Consider the following 14273-nt stretch of genomic DNA (forward strand, 5'->3'; position numbering starts at 1 on the left):
TTCAACAGTCATCATCTACGAAACTCGCTTCGTGTCATAAGGAACCACATCATTTATTTTCCTTCGGAAAACTTAGTGAGCGCAACGAAATCTAAAATCCGTCTTAATGAATAAACGAACAACTGAGGCATTTAACCACGCTTAATAGTGCAAAGTCAGTGTTGTTCCAACGCCTGCAAAAATTTACATGTTCATCTTTCAACATTAAACTTTATTTCCTTTTTCTAAAACAGGTAAAACTTTTTATTTAAGTTTATTGAAGCATTTAGCTAATTCCTACAGAAAAATTTGCATAATTTTGGAGTTGCGAAATTCAAATCAGTTCGGTAAAATAAAACAACAAAACGAAAGGTAGGAATGCCTTATAGATTTAATAAAATAAACTAGTGTTTCCAAGGATATAGATGCCGATTGAGCTACTAAGACAAGCATCTTTTAAACTTTCTACGTTGTCGCTAAAAACGACAATGGATTGTTGAATATTTGCATTCCTACAGAAAAATTTGCATCTCCAAATAATTTTGGAGTTGCGAATTTCAAATCAGTTCGGTAAAATAAAACAACAAAACGAAAGGTAGGAATGCCTTATAGATTTAATAAAATAAACTAGTGTTTCCAAGGATATAGATGCCGATTGAGCTACTAAGACAAGCATCTTTTAAACTTTCTCCGTTGTCGCTAAAAACGACAATGGATTGTTGAATATTATACCCTCAAGATATTCAAAGAGTTTTTCATGGTTAATTCTGAAACAAACCTCCAAATTTTTGTATCCTTTTCCCGAAATAATGAAAGATGTGGGGTGATAAAACTGTGCGCTCTACAAATTATAGCTGAAATAATAGTTGCAAATATGAAAAATTGTATGACAAGCAAGGTTAACATAGGTCTAAAAGGTTTTGACCTCGTTCACTACTTTTTTTATAGATTCTTTTCTCCATCACCCAGCTACATTCCTGAGCGTATTTCCATTTCAAGTTTTCCTGGCAAAAGATTCTGAAGGAAATGTTGATTCCAAAAGGTCAGAAATAGTCAAGTTCAGAGAGCATAAACAGAGAGAAAAAACATCAGGTGATTGCATAGCTTTTTTATTGCGCTTTGCTCATTATTAACTGTCATTAATAGATTGACCATTTCGTTGGTTTTCTCTTGAACAGCCCCCCCCCCCCCCCACTATAGCCTCGTTAATGCTTCGCAGCTATTGTATACGTTATTTGAATTAGCAACAAAACAAATGTTGCCCAAATAAAACTCTGAGAAAATTGGGAAACTTTGTTGCAGTCAGAACGACTGTTTCCAAAATAGTTAGAAGTAAACTTTCAAGTTTGCATCACTTATTTGCCTGCGAAAAGGCAAAATTAACATCTGCACTTCATTACAGTAATTTGTTTGCCACAAGAACTCAATATTTTTCAAAAGTTATGTTCACGTGTGTTTTTTATATCCCATGAGGATTATAAGCCAAATACAGGGTCCAATTAAAGCATTAACATATCAACAAACGCCATAAAAAATCCATTACCATTTTCAGCTTCAAAAGCAACATATTTCAACGTAAACTCGCTTTTCGTATTCAGTGATTGAGATCCACGTTGAGTGCTTAAAATAATAGACAGACAACTTTTCAAACCGTTCAGCTTTTCAATTTTGAAAGGAATACGATGCTATTACTTTATTATTCCATCTAAATACAGCATAAATGACCCCTGTCAGAATTACAGGGTTAAATATGAGAGTTGTTCAAAACTATCTGAAATCTCATTGCCATTTACAAGCCCTTTTAGAACTGATTTTGCAAGTTAACGTCAACTGTCCAAGAGAATTGCAAAGTTAAAAAGTTTTTGTACCGGAAACTCTGATGTGCTGAGTTTAATTTAATGGCGTAAAGAGCAATCATTGAAACTAATTTGTCTTTAGTTAATTAAAGTTACTATTGACATAAATGACCATAAGCTTTTGATCTTATGCTTAGCTGTAAGCAATGAAAAGGTCCGCTCAAAGAAAGTTACACATGTTAACTAAGAGGCATAAACAAGATATCGAACAGACTTTAAATTCTTCAAAGTTAATTTGTATAATCGGGTAAACGACAAGGCAACATTTTCTCCCTGTTAAGAATTTGTGATACGAAAACGACCAAAGATGAGAGAATTAAATCCTTTTTTAATAAATACTACTTAATAAATCCTTTTTAATTTTTTTAAATTGGTTTACTTTTCTGATTTTGCTACTACAGTTCATACTTTGAACATTTTGAACTCACAAAGCTCACAGAGAACAGCGTACAACTTATGAGAAGGCAACACGGGGTGAAGTGATAGAAGCATGAACTGCATACTCCAGACGATAAAAGCTATGATCACAAATTTCACTTTAATTTTGTTCACTTTTTTGGTCATTTTTGGTTTCATTCTGCTTTTTTTTGCAAATCATTTTAAAAACTTTTTACCCGTAAAATAACTCTATCGAACTTTTTCAGCTTTGCTGCTATTATAGTTATTGGTATTTCAGAAAGATTTTTTCACTTTTTTGAATTTATCTTTTGAATATTGTTAAAATATATTCCAGTTGTTTCATCGTGTTAAAATATATTTAAATGGTATTAACTTTATTTTTGAAGATAAAAAAGCGATTGGATACTTTTGGCCACTAAAGCGATTGACAAATGATACGACTGGGTATTGATATTATTGGCTACTGAAATGTTTTCAGAAAAAATGAAAACAAAAATTGTAAAAAATGGTTTTTTTCCAGACAACTGGCGCAAAATCAGCGTTTTATGTCTATTTTGTTTAATAGTATCTAAATTGGCAAAAATTAAGCCCCAAAGATCTCAGTATTTATTATTCCACCGTGATTAAAATAAGTCCTTTGATTGGACTTTTCATATATATCAAAAGTCGAAAAAAAGCACTATAAACTAACCTACCAAACAAAACGGCGCCCCAATACAACATAAATGCTTTGGATTGTAATAAAGGCCCGCTATAATAGCCAGCCGAGGAGAAAAAACGGCCTTTCAACATGGAGAAATAATTCAATTGGAAAGCTATCAAAAAGAATGGCAATCAGTATGTTTTACAAGAACCTCTCTTCACCTGAAGCAGTATCATCGGTACCGGTAAAGAATTCTTGGTTTTACAAAGATATGCTGAAAAAACAAATTTGACACACTTCTCTCTACTTTTTCGTATTTTTCGCACCAACTGAGGTGCCTTTAAAAGACAGCAGCAAAACAACAACTTATTTGAGTTTCCATCCTATTTGACGCAGAGGCTGTAACGAAATACTTTTTCGTGAATTATATCAGTTGTTTTAAAGAAAAAATGTTTGATAGTTTTTCCATCTGTCTGCTAGTTGCAACAAAAACAACTATTGAAAATGGCAAGTTAAGAGTAGTAAACAAAAAACAAAGAGTAGTAAATAGAAAAAATTTAAAAAAAAAACGAACTTTGCTAGAAATACTGCAAGTATAAGCGCGTTTTTGGGCATTTTGCTACAAAATCGCCGAATTTTCTTTGCACTAGCTCAAAATCGAAATAATTTTCTCTAAAAAATTGAGCCGAAACAAATTTAAGCTAACTTAGCAGTTAAACTTTGTGCGGTTTACTTTTTTATACGCTGATTCTTTGCTAACGCCTTCTAAGCATTCACCGTTACTTTTACATCGTTTTGCAAAATTTTTTGCCTCGAAGATGTTTGGTAAATTTAGCAGTAAATTCTTGTAATATTTGCGACTCTTAGCGGTGAATGTTTTTTCATCACATTCAACGCTTAAAATCCCAATTCTTACATATTTTCACCGCATTCATAGCAAACCGTACTCTTATTAGCGATTATTAGCGTTAACACCTCGACCCGGGTTTATGGGACTACATTCATAAATCATAGGTAATTGCATAACACGATAGCACGCGGTTATTGATTTTAATATAGATTTAATATATATAATATATAACCAATTAAAATGTGAATTTCTAAAATTAAATAACCAAAACGAGTTGAAAACGCCAATGATCTTCAGTAATATTCTCTTCAAAAAGACCCAAATACCTATTAGATACAGTAATTTTTAATGCGGATAGGTTTTGTAAAACTCCATTGCAATGTTGACCAGCTCTGTGGAAAAATTGTCAATGCAATTTTGTTTTATCCATAAGTAGTAATAAACAAGCCAGTTTACAATAGATTACATAGTTTTCATGCATTATAATGCTTGTTATACAAGCCATAGTCCCTCTCCCTGCGAAAAGGTACTTAACTACATTTTTTCCTATGAAAGTATAAGATCATCTGTGCTATTTTGAAGTCTACAAAAATGGAAGCTACTTGTGCAAGATGTAGAGAATAGTTAAGAACATGTAAGACCTCTACTTAACAAGATTCTCTTCTGTATTAGCCATGGCTTATTAGCCATAGTTGAACATCATGGCCATTAAAAGAGACGCGCTTCGAAGAGGAAAAAGCTTATCCTTTATTAATGCAACATCCTCTGTAGTTCGGCAAAAACCAACAATGTTCCAGCTTACAGGTACAACCAGGCCAGCTGCAATAGACACGTACTCAACAACCAAATTGAATCAGACCGTTTTCCATGTTGGTTTTCTACCTTTCGTTGTTTGTTCACGAATGACAACAACAAACAGGACTCGTTAATTATGTATAAACAGAAACGTGTCATTCATTAGATTCTTTTTGTTTGAACAATTTTGAGTTTTTCAGATGGACAGTTTGAATGGCGTCTTTGGACCTTTTGTTGGACCACTTCTCATGAAAACTATCAAAAGATCCTCCTTTTTATCAGGACATCACAGTGAACTCTCGGACTTTCTTTTGCTCTTTTTTCAGGGGCGGAACGCAAAATTTAAGGACATGAAAATGATAATAACGGCGAGAACGGCTATTGAGTAATAAAATTGACTAGCTTGCCATCTTCATTTTTTCAGTAGCAATGCTCAAAGAGGCGATATTAACAACGTGTGATTAACAACGTGTGCAGAAGAAACAAAAGGGCCTTTCAAAATTCGTAGGATTATTGCGGAGCACAAAATAAATAGGTCTAAACCATTACGCAGTAAAAAGGCTTTTTTTGATACAACTTTGTAAATAAGCGTCTAGAATACATGCAGTAACATGTTTTATTCATTTAGTTTAAAACCAGAAACATAGCCTGATAAATCCAGAACGGACAGTTTATTCAAATTAAAATATATTGTATTTTTGAACTATTTAGCATTTAAAGAGTACACTAAAATCAAAGACTAACAATTGCTATCAGCGATCAACATCTCTGGTACCAATCCGAGCATTTCGCAATTTAAGAGAGCAAAAATTGGATGGTTTGGAGCAAAAGTTTAAAAAATTGAGTTACTCCCGATTTTAAACCTCTGAAACGGCGATGAGCATTCTGCCAGTCTTCTAATTATTCTCTCAGACGGTTACTTTAACCCCCCAATATTTCTGCTCCAAAGAACTCGTCTCTAAACGACTCAAAAACGATTTGGCAGTCAAAATTGTGAAAAGTCAAGAAAATGACCAGCATCTCGGACATGACCACAAAAAATAGTTTTCTCAGCTTTGAAAATGAACAAATTTTGGGAAAGTTTTTGGTGATAAAAAACGATCATGCCCCCAATGAGGGCTTCGCTCAACTTCGTTTCTTGGTCCCTAAACGTGAAAAAAGACCATCCTCGAGAAACGACCTGAGCATGTTAGTTAAACAGTTAAATAGAAATTGTTCAGCACAGCGTCTTCCTAATTGCAGTGACATTGTTCAAGTAAGCGATTGTAATTTGACTATGACATAAAATTTTTTAGCATTATCAGTTACTGATTCACTAAAATTTACATCAAAAAACGTTGTGATCAACGTATAATTTCAAGCCAACAGTTCGTCAACAGAAAAAACCGCGCCAATGTTTTTCCATTTTCATCTAAATGAGAGAATACTGACCCGTATGTTGTCGTTGTCTATCCAGTTGCCGGGTGGGAAGTCGGAAAGCCGGGGGATGAGGAACATTATGCACCCGTTCAGGTGAGCAAACAGCAACATTGTCCCCACGACATTCACCACTCGCATCGCAACACTCGCCAAATTGAACACCTACAGTGCAACAATAAGTAATAAATAAAATATCAAATAATTGTACAGCAAGCAGCATTGGGCTAACAGAGGCCATGTCTCAGCTGCGTTCGTCTATTACTCGGACGCAATGTAGTTGTTTTGACCAGGTTTAACTATTCAAGAACAGTTCAAATTTTTCGATTGTCACCAAAACAAATAAAGCCAGATAATTAATTGAAAAGCCTCGACTTTTGAAAAGACCGTCCTGGACCGATATAAGGCATGAAAATACTGTCCTGGATAGATTTTAGAGATGACTAGAATTTTCATGGACTTTGTGTAATGTTCTCGACTTTGGCTGGATATAAAACAACCTTCTTCAAACTTGGCTCGACATTGAAACGTGTCCTGGAATTTGACCGGACAATAAATTGTTTCCTGGAATTCAACTGGACAATAAAATGTTTCCTGGAATTACGCTCACAATCGAAGCAATGTCTTGTTCTTAACTTCCTTTAAAGTTAAGGACATGTAGCGCAATTGGTTAACGATTGAGTACGGTTGAAGAAGGTCACGAGATCCCACATAGGTGTTGGCGGAACTTTTTAGTTTGACTCATTTTTGTATACGAAAAGAGTTTGGCTGCAATTATGAAAAGAATTTAGCTTGACTTTACCTGGGCCCTAGACCATGTAATTAAAATCTTTATGGATCTTTTCCGTTTGTGCCCCTCAGCTTATTGGGTACATATTATTTGCACCCCCAGACCCACCTACCATATTTTACATAATGAGTTTTTACTATCTAATGGCACGTGCTCTGAAACTGGGTAACCAGAATGTACGGGGGGAATCAACGGGGGGAAAAATCCGTCTTTTTTTAAGACCCTTGACTTTATAGGTTTTTTCAAAAGCAATTACTTGACTGATTTCTGAAATAAGCAGAGTCCAAATAATAGTCATTGACGAGAGGGGACGCCGGTAGAGTCGATCAAGCGAATAGCAGAATGCTATAAACGGAAAATTGATGCCAAATATTTCACGAGCTCTGATTGATCGATCTTGATCAAGCGCAACAAATGTCTATCCGTGGTCGAAACCTCTCCTTTTCATCTGAGGGTAGCTGCCATGAACAGCATCACAGTCTACTTGACCAAACGCCAGGAGCACAAAATCGCGGAAATTTGCACTCGTTTGCAAGTAAAAACCACATGCTACGTTTATACATCTGTCATTAATTACCCTTGTAAACTGCATTTACGTTCGCCACTGCATTTACGTTGGAAAAGATTAACAATTTCAGCAGCGCGAAAACGTAAGTGTAATTCACACAATTAGAATGTGGAATTGGATTATGCATGCTTGCGTAAATATCCACAGCGATAAACTTTAATGTTAAAAGTAATGAGAAAATATTGCAAGCGTAGTTCAAAAACTTGCAAGTGTTGTACACACACGCCCCACAAAAGAGTATCCTTTGAGCCGTGTACAACAATGTTATCCAGTAGACTGTAATGAGACCAAGTGTGGAGCCCTGCCCATCCACACACAACATAGACAAATTAGCGATCATAACTAATTAAAACATTTGTTGCGCTTAGTTCCGAGCCTATCTAATCGCGTGGCCCATCAAATTTAAGCATTGGGCAGTAATTCGCATTTTTTTTCAATTGGCTCAACGGCTGTTCGGTTTTAAATCTGAGCATCATTGACAAAAATTGTATCACTGCCAGAAAGACAGTTAAATTAATTCTCAATAAACTGAAATTAACGAGAAGTTCATTTGCGGCACGTGGAAAAGGAAACTTTCAATGGTCGAAATTTAAATTTTAAATGGGATCATCACTTCACTCTATATCAGTAACCGATGTGTTAGCTTCAGTTTTGCTATATAATGAGTAAAATACAGATAGTCTTTTACATGTGAATAGAAAATAGCTTGACCTCAAACAGAAAATTACGTACAGTAAATGGCCTGCTAATAAGTACAGTGCACCAATAGGATTAGGTTGACCACATTTAATACTTTTAAATTATGCCAATTGAGAATTCTTCTGACCGAGGGAACCTATAACATTACACTATAACACTAACGACATCATAGTCATAAAGTAACAGCTTGACAATAAGCTGGTCGTCAATTCAATGTCAAACAGATGTCATAGAGTGAGAAATAATTCTGAGAGTAACCGCTCAGATGAACTCAAATCGAGTAATCAGTACTAAAATTATGCAAACACTCTGTTTAAGATAGGAAGACATCTTATTTAGATACGTTAGATCCATAATATCAGTTAATTGATTTAAAAGCTGCAACGGCAATTCAAAGTTTTTCACAATCGTAAGTTCAATTTCAGACTAACAATATGCATTGTGCAGTAATTCGCAAAATTTAAGCATTGGGCAGTAATTCGCATTTTTTTTCAATTGGCTCAACGGCTGTTCGGTTTTAAATCTGAGCATCATTGACAAAAATCGTATCACTGCCAGAAAGACAGTTAAATTAATTCTCAATAAACTGAAATTAACGAGAAGTTCATTTGCGGCACGTGGAAAAGGAAACTTTCAATGGTCGAAATTTAAATTTTAAATGGGATCATCACTTCACTCTATATCAGTAACCGATGTGTTAGCTTCAGTTTTGCTATATAATGAGTAAAATACAGATAGTCTTTTACATGTGAATAGAAAATAGCTTGACCTCAAACAGAAAATTACGGAACAATTAATTTAGACAAAAATAGCAAAATCGTATAACCAGAAAGCGGGAAAAAAGAGCTAATTCGGTGGAAAAAGAAACTTCTGTAGTTTATTGAGTAGCTAAAAATAAAATGAAAAAGTACAAAAACAAAGTTCGCAACATTTCCTCATTAGCATCAGAAGGCTCGCAGCAATAAGCAATACAAAAACTATTTTTTATGAAACAATTTTAAGACACTGTTATTCTTCTGACTTAAGTTTTATTTGAGAAACCTTGATTTCCGGCAAAATAAATTTTTAGGCAACATCAATACTTTTTATTGTCTCAAGAATTATACAGTTGGTCAAAAAAATTTTAAATATTAGCAACAATTTTCCTTGAAAAGAAATTACCGTTTTTGAGAAATTTTGTTAAAACACTGTTTCGCTGATCGTTTTTTCTAAATACAAGATTTTTTGCAATGATTGAAAATGTTTGTGAGCTATAATATCGCCCATGAAAACAGTAACTTGTAAGCGATTAAAATGAGCCATTTATAATTGTTACAAGAGTATACAGCGATTTGGTGGGCGTAGCTATGAGGCAGTCACTTGATCAATAGCTTAATTTAAAAACAAATTTTCCAAAATTGTCAAGCTTTCGCAACGCACCAAGTTTCTCAATAGTGGAGAATTGTAGTTGAAAACAACTTTTAATTAAAATACTTCATACTTCATGCGAAATTATGAAATGAAGCACGATTATTGATAGGGGTTTGATTAATCGATCAATGGGGGCTGACCGAAAAATACCTCGAGCATAAAGTTCACAGTTCAGCCCATCACTACCCCCTCACCAACTCGTCCGTCTAAAGAGGGTCGAAGGAAGACAGGAAATATGATTGCAGATATATGCTTAGCCAATTGATACGGGGTAAAATTCCTCCACCCAACTTGTGCGCAAAAACAAACAATTATCTCCACCAACTAAAAAGCGACTGGGGAAGTTCAGACAAGCAGGCCACCACTATCAGCAAACAGAAACGTTCTACTATTACCTATGTATCAGTTATAAGATTAACCAGCTCAGCTACAAATGATTGATCGATCGAAGAAGTGCTTAAGTAAATGGCCTGCTAATAAGTACAGTGCACCAATAGGATTAGGTTGACCACATTTAATACTTTTAAATTATGCCAATTGAGAATTCTTCTGACCGAGGGAACCTATAACATTACACTATAACACTAACGACATCATAGTCATAAAGTAACAGCTTGACAATAAGCTGGTCGTCAATTCAATGTCAAACAGATGTGATAGAGTGAGAAATAATTCTGAGAGTAACCGCTCAGATGAACTCAAATCGAGTAATCAGTACTAAAATTATGCAAACACTCTGTTTAAGATAGGAAGACATCTTATTTAGATACGTTAGATCCATAATATCAGTTAATTGATTTAAAAGCTGCAACGGCAATTCAAAGTTTTTCACAATCGTAAGTTCAATTTCAGACTAACAATATGCATTGTTGCCAAGTGTTTTCAAGTTTCCTTAAATCTTCATTTCTTCTACGTTCGTAGCTATCAATATGCAAAATGTTAAAAAAAAGATAACAATTTTAGAAAAGAAACCTAAACCTGACCTCCTCCCATTGAGACGCATATTTCAGCAGCCGCGTTATGCGCAGCAACTTCAGAAGTGTCAAAAACTTGGCCAGTTTCAACATCCGGAGACCTTTGAGTCCCTGGGCGACAGCCGCGTTGCCGCCTCCTCCCCCACTGCCCCCGTTAGACTGGGTCTCATTGCCATCCTCTGAGTCCGAGTCCTCTATCATCCAGTTGACGAGGGTGATGATGTGATCGAAGGGCACTGAGCTGCAGAAGTCCATCAAGAACCAAGTCTTCAGATAATTCCTGAACAAAAAATGTACCCACAGATTTACGGATAGCATTCGAGTCTTAAACCATGCCATGCTTCTTAGAATATTTATATTTTTCTCCGCAAACCTAAATAAGATTTTTTTTTCATCTAATAAGTATTATCGCAAATTACAGCTGTGATTGAGAAAATTCCCAAAATTTCAAAATTTTTGCAATATACACCCGATTTCAAAGAAGGTTTGAAAGTTTTGCACAAGCTATTAAGCGGATGCCTGAAAAATAATAGAGAAAAAAAAATATGATGAGTTGATTTGAAAAAGTTTGCATCGTCTCGCAAAACTATTTTGTGGGAAACAGCTATCGTGTTGTTAGTCAACAAGTTGGCGTCATAATAACTGCGAATTAAAAACACTTAGCAAAGAGTTAAAAATCAAGCAGAACTTTTGAGAAGATTTTTCTCTGTTGGCGCCACTTCAAATCAGCTACAAAACCATCAGACAGAAAGAAATAGCCTTTGAAACTGAAAAAACTTGAAATTCGTCAAAATTGAAAATTTTTACAAGTTGGGAGCGAAATTTTGTACACCCCCCCCCCCAATTTTTGGAAGGGGAAACCTGAGCAACCCAAGGTTATGGCACATGGTTAGGGTTACCTATAAGCTACTCATGGACCCAAAGAACGTTATTGCATCAGACCCACAAGTGTGGCTATTAGCACTTATATGGTGCACAAATTGGCATTTTTCGATATTTTGTCATTTATTGTTAAATTTCTTAAGTTGTTTATTTTACGACGTTGTTTATTAAGTTGTTTATTTCTTAAGTTTGTTTATGATACTTTAGGTCTTCATTAAAAGTCAAATATCGTACATTCGAGGCATTCAGAGCCACGTAATAAATATCCGTGCTGATGTCAACAAAAGTAAATATTGCAGTAATTTGACATTTACTATGTATACAAGGACCTAAATCACTTTCTTGATTAACCAATCAGGAACAAGTAGCAGTGATGTTATAAAAGATAAATATTTGATTATTTACTTTAACCCAATTGCTTGATTAATAAAACCGAATTGTAATTAGAACCATTAGAAACTGTTACCAAGAGCAGTTGGCTCTCACATTAGACCAAAATTTGAATTTTAAACAACTTTAGTCTTTCTTGTTAAGTTTTGCTAGATCTTAAGATCTTGCCATTTCTAGGTTAGTTGAGCTTACTTGACAAAAATTTAGCAACATTACTAACACTGGCTGAAACCTAACAAATTTCGGCATGAGGTTGAACATAGATTATCACCAAGGATTTTCTTAACTTCAGTCAACCGAATTAAAGCTACAGTCCTTTAATAAGTCCGAGCGACTAATTGTTTCGACGAGATTGTTAGTCAATCGAACCCTGTGGAGAACCAGGACGGCCTATAACTCGAGAACCAGGCTGTGATATATCGGTTCCGCTGAGTTTCTTGATTAGCCGCAACATTCTCCATTTAGTTTAATAGTTAGTTGTTAAAAGTTGTAAAATTGAAAATATTCTATACGTGTCCCACGTTCAATTCAATTTTAGCGGTCAAAAATTGACTTCAGTTGCAATTGAAACAAAAAAATGTTTAAAATCTTAATTAATCGAAACTTACAACGCCAGATCATTTTAGGACGTTAATTTGAAAGAGGTCTCTGATGTCCTAATTTTTAAAAGCTTGCATCGACTCGCAAAACTATTTTGTGGGAAACAGCTATCGTGCTGTTAGTGAGAAAATTGGCGACATAATGTCTGCGAATCTGATACCCTACTTTTGAAAAATTTGCATTGTCTCGCAAAACTATTTCGTGGGAGACAGCTATCGTGTTGTCAGTCAGAAAACTGGCGTCATAATGACTTTGAATCAACAACACTTAGCAGAGAGCTAAAAATTGAGCAGATTTTTTAAGAAGACATTTCTTCATTTAAGTTAATATTTATTTGTTAAAAGTTGTAACACTGAAGAAAAAAACGCTTAATCCCACGTTCAATACAGTTTTAGAGGCCAACAATTGAATTCAATTGCCATTGAACCAAAAAAGTGTTCAAAAATCTTGATCTATCGAAACTCACAACGTCAAAGCCATTTTTTGTTCCCAACCCCAATTTAGTCGGTAGCAGGAACTATATAATCAACTGAGTTTTTTTGTTCTGTCAATTTTGGCCGATCGATAAATTCATCGTACAGAATTGTGAGTGGCATCATTGAAATGCACGTCCTAGAATATGGAATTAAAAAGATTTTTTCGTTTTTCATTTTTTTACAGGGAGTTATCCATTATTAAAATTTTGTGAACATTCAACTGTTTTTGTTCACATTTTCAGTAATTTTGCTAAAATTTGGCACAATTTTGGTAATATATTTTAAAATAAATTTAAATTTTTAACAGCAGAGTGTTATTGTTACCGTTAGAGATAAAAGAGCGTTGCTGGTTTGCTTTTATTAAGTTTTATTGGCTAAAACTTTTCGATAAAATTTTCAAAAACATGCTCAAAAACTTGCACAAAATATGTTTTTTGGTCAACTTTGCTAAAGTTGACCAGACGTAGTGACCTAAAAACTTCAACATAAAATTCCTAGCCTCCAAAATAGCGCTAGTTGAATTCAGGCCCCTATAAAAGTCTTCTGGACCGTTTTTTGCACTTTTAACTCGATAATTATACAAAATGCATCGCTGTTTTTTTTCATATTTGAATAATTTCACTTAACACTTTATCTAATTCTCAAACACTTGGATTAGTTGGGCGGTTTGTTGGGCATGCGGCAAAATTGGTGAATGGGGTTGATATTATCATGTATTCCTAGATTCAGAAACTTTCCATTTTTATTTTAGTGCTGCCTTCTTCAAAAATTTTGCTTTTGTTCTTTTAATGTTAATTATTGACAAAAATTTTTTACCAAGGCTCCATTAAAGACAACTCCCACTTAACAAAACATGAGGCTGAATGTTGACAGAGTCTGTTTTCAGAGAACCATAGGGTTTTATTGGCTTTGAGGAATGTATTCGTTTCAAGGAAATTTCAGTGATTTTTTTGAACATGTCAATTTCTTAAATTATTTTAGTCAATTTTTGCGTATTCTCAGTAAAAACAGGTCAAACTTTCTTCCCTATAGAATAAAATCTAATTTTTGGGCGGATTGTTTTAACGGAAGGCTTTCTTGCTTTTGGTACTACGCGTTTTCATACAAATTTAAGATTTTTGCGGATAATTGCCCATTTTTGCTGTTGGTTTTGTTTCTTTGGTAAATTGCCACAAAAGATAACAGTCTAACTGAAAAAAACTTTGCAAAATTTGGAAATGAAAACTGTTTTCTTTTCATTTCATATGGTTTTAACGGTTGCGACACCATTCTCTTGCAGTATTTGGTAGTTTTTTTTTTTATTTTTGCCCTCTGTTTGTTGTTAATTTTTGTTGTCGTTTGCCAAGTATTTGGTGATGAGAGGTCTCAGTGGCCAACTATAGATAAATCATTGAACTTAATGGCTGATATCGGTAAATAGCTAATGGTTTTACTGACTTCGAAATTAAATTCCTAAAAAAAGAGCAATAGTATTCTTCAACTTATCCCTTTTTGTTCAGATTCGGGTTTATTTTCGTATGCGGTCAATTTGTGGCAGTTGTTTTAC

At 34.6% G+C, this 14273-nt stretch overlaps 2 protein-coding genes across 13 annotated transcripts in view; both read right to left on the reverse strand.

Moving 5' to 3' along the window:
* LOC142342119 (cilia- and flagella-associated protein 46-like) overlaps positions 1–14273 on the reverse strand; it is a 754419-nt gene that overhangs the window by 374175 nt on the left and 365971 nt on the right. The window lies entirely within an intron of this gene.
* LOC142342084 (potassium/sodium hyperpolarization-activated cyclic nucleotide-gated channel 3-like) overlaps positions 1–14273 on the reverse strand; it is an 87520-nt gene that overhangs the window by 22886 nt on the left and 50361 nt on the right. The window contains exons 4-5 of the mRNA XM_075393276.1: positions 10389–10659; positions 5954–6103 (exon numbers count right to left, since the gene is read on the reverse strand). Coding sequence (XP_075249391.1) covers positions 5954–6103; positions 10389–10659 — 421 coding nt within the window. The remainder of the gene's footprint in view (positions 1–5953; positions 6104–10388; positions 10660–14273) is intronic.

The sequence above is a fragment of the Convolutriloba macropyga genome, chromosome 1 (assembly GCF_964194025.1).
Source record: "Convolutriloba macropyga chromosome 1, txConMacr16.3, whole genome shotgun sequence".
NCBI lineage: Eukaryota > Metazoa > Xenacoelomorpha > Acoela > Convolutidae > Convolutriloba > Convolutriloba macropyga.